This window comes from Myotis brandtii, unplaced genomic scaffold (assembly GCF_000412655.1).
Source record: "Myotis brandtii unplaced genomic scaffold, ASM41265v1 scaffold888, whole genome shotgun sequence".
Lineage (NCBI taxonomy): Eukaryota > Metazoa > Chordata > Mammalia > Chiroptera > Vespertilionidae > Myotis > Myotis brandtii.
In genome coordinates this window covers 969,068-972,154 of record NW_005371636.1, presented here as the reverse complement: position 1 = coordinate 972,154, position 3,087 = coordinate 969,068, and the positions used below count along the sequence as shown (strand labels likewise).

At 51.6% G+C, this 3,087-nt stretch overlaps 1 protein-coding gene across 1 annotated transcript in view; it reads right to left on the bottom strand.

The window, feature by feature from the left end:
- CAMSAP2 (calmodulin regulated spectrin-associated protein family, member 2) overlaps positions 1–3,087 on the bottom strand; it is a 24,131-nt gene that overhangs the window by 7,147 nt on the left and 13,897 nt on the right. The window contains exons 7-10 of the mRNA XM_014532356.1: positions 2,568–2,634; positions 1,519–1,598; positions 1,279–1,348; positions 4–655 (exon numbers count right to left, since the gene is read on the bottom strand). Of these exons, the coding sequence (XP_014387842.1) occupies positions 4–655; positions 1,279–1,348; positions 1,519–1,598; positions 2,568–2,634 (869 nt within the window). The remainder of the gene's footprint in view (positions 1–3; positions 656–1,278; positions 1,349–1,518; positions 1,599–2,567; positions 2,635–3,087) is intronic.

Here is a 3,087-nt window from a genome sequence, read left to right as displayed (position 1 = left end):
GTCGGAGTCCAGGCTGACGGTGTAGTCCCGCAGCGAGGAGTCCTCGTCCACCGTGCCCGGCAGGTCCTCCGACGGCACGTGGATGCCGGTGTCCACCTCGGTGTCGTCGGTCACGGGGCTCAAGGCACCTTTGGTGTCGGTCAGGCGGTCAGGGCTGGGCGGGCGCAGCTGCAGGTTGGCGTTCAGGGGGCTCAGGTCCTGGCTGTGCAGGAAGAAGCCGTTGGCGACGTGGCCGGGCGGGGGCGCGAGGGGGCGCTGCTCCGTGTCGTGGATGATCTGCAGCGCCTCCTCGATGCTCGGTGTCTCCACCTGGCTGCCCAGCTCGTCCAGGAGGAGCCCGGGCTGCAGGGCCCCGTTGGGGAGCTGGTAGCGGGTGTTCTCGCTGGAGTTGAGCTTGTGCGGGGGGTGGGGCACGTAGGTCGGGAAGCCTCCGTGAGGGCCCGTGCTCAGCTCCTCCTCGATGCTTCCTGCCTCCCCCTCCCCGTTGACGGGCTTGAAGGACAGGCTCTTCCTCGTGGTTTTAGACGCTCGGTTGTTGTTCAGAGAAAGACCTTCGTTGCTGACAGAGCGAGGGAGGCCTCGGTTTGGGGCGCCTCTCGGCACCGTGTTTTCTTTATCAAAAGAAATATCGAATGACACTCCGTGCACCGATGATCTAAAAAATTCAAAGAGAAAACCCTTAAATCATCCCAGAAAAGAAATGGCTTCATCTCACCGAACGATTCTGTACAACCACAGCCTTCCCTCGGCATCTGCGGGGGTCGCTCCCGGACGCCCCTGCGGGGACCACATGGAGAAGCTCAAGTCCCCCCATAAACGGTAGTGTTTGCGGTGACCCTCACCCTCCTGTGCACTTCACAGCGTCTCCGTCTCCGTAGAGACTTGAGTCCCCGATGGATGGAAATGCTGTGACTGTTGCACCGTATCGTTTCGGGAATGATGGTGAGAGTCTGTACATGTTCAGCACAGATTCAATCACAGGCCTGACTACACAGGACACGTCAGCAACAGTGTAACTCCCCTACCCGCCCCCCCCCCCCCCCCGAATATTTCCAACCACAGCTGGTTGAATCCACGGGTGTGGTACCCTGCTTCTCCATCACATTGTCCTCAAGGTACGGTGAGGGCCATGGGCGACTTCTACACGCAGCCCCTTGATCGATCACCTGCCCACAGGCACTAAGGAAAGGTATATTGCGATTTGCCCAACAGCAGAAGAGACCGAGAGAGCTGGCATTTCCTGGTCATATGAACAGACTGACAGGATTCTCCGCTTACCTTTTCTCCTTGGGCCATGTCCCTATGAAGCCATCAACGTAAGACATAGATGAAGACCTTCTGATTCCCCCTTCAAATGAAAAAAAAAAAAAGTCATTGCAATCATGTAAAAAATTTAAACTTACAGCAATTTACCAGATTTCACAAAACTGGGTGTGTGTGTTCATTTACATTTACTCTCAATCACCTCGCAGTTAACCTACTGAAGTGGCATTTCCTCGGCTTTTTCAAGTCTATTACCTGAGGCTGAAGAAGGAGGCTGGGGGCGTGAGTGTCTGGAAGGCAAGTGATGAGGGTGTGGGAACGCATCTCCTTCCGCGCTGCAATGCAAACCCGAGACAACGTTACAGCCAGTGTTACAACGTCACCATGTGCTTCCACTTTTCTGTAAACTGTACACAGAACGGCTGAGACCCAGACAACACTACCACCCCTGACCCTCCCTCCTAATGAACAGTAAACAGCGGAAACAATACGTTGCTTAAACCAAAGAACAGCCGTGATTATATGCACTTCTACATATTTTGTATTTTAACCAAAGAACCTGAAATACTTCCATCTACATCTCAGTGTCCTTGACAGAGAAGATAGGAACATTATTTTCTTTTTACACATAGAAACGAAAAGGTTAAATGAAAGTGCTTGGTTTGAACTATCTGGTGGAACCTAAATCTGTAAGAACTGCAGGTGTGATGAGCCTGTGGAGGCTGGCAGCCCCCGCGGGGCCTCCTAACAGTTGGCATCTCCACCCCGATCTGTTGGGAATGAGCTGGGCGACAGAGTGCAGTGGCTTCTAGAACTCTCTCCAACCCACTCTCTCAGCTCAGTGACGAAGTCAGCAGTAAGTGCATAGCTCAGGCAGAGAAAGACAGACACCACATGGCTTCCCTTACACATGGAATCTAAAAACAAGACAAATGAATAAACAAAACAAAAGCAGACTCCTAGAAACAGAGGCCACGGGGACGCTTGCCAGAAGGGAGGGGACTGGGGGTGGGGGGAGAAACGTGAAGGGGAAGATAGTCAAGCGTATTGTGATACGTTTACTCGGTGACAATGATCACTAGAATAGTGGGGTGATCACACTGTAAGGTATAAAAACGCTGAATCACTATACTGTACACCTGAGACCAATATGACCAATATAAGGTTGTAGACCAACCAAACTTAGATACACTTAAGACAGGCTTCTAAGGGAAGCTAATTAAAGCCTATTCAGTTCAAAGTCCAACTGACATGGTGAAACTCGAGTGCAATGTCGTTGTTAGTGAACAGGGGGAGAGGCCTACCTCGTGGGGCCCTGGGAGCTGTCCAAGGTGCTTGCGCGGGCGTCCGGGGCCCGCACCGCAGGCTCAGCTGCGACAAAGATGAAAACCCTCAGCATTGCATACGTAGGCAGCACATTCCCAACATCATTTCAAGAATCCTAGGCCACAATAACTTTAAATTTAACCTCAATTTCCCTTATAACTCACAGAGAAGTCGTAGTATATTTAAAGCTATCTTCTTTAAAAAAAATCTTTATTGATTTCAGAGAGGGAGAGACAGGAACATTAACGATGAATCATTGATGGGCTGCCCCCTGCACGCCCCCTACTGGGGATCCAGCCCACAACCTGTGCCTGTGCCCTGACTAGGAATCGAACCCTGACCTCCTAGCTCATAGGTCAAGGCTCAACCACTGAGCCACACTGGCCGGGCCTTTATTTCTTACAGTTGTTATTAAGTGCAATCACTAGAACATGGTACTATAGTAACCACAAACCTATTAGGTTTAACACACACACACACACACACACACACACACAC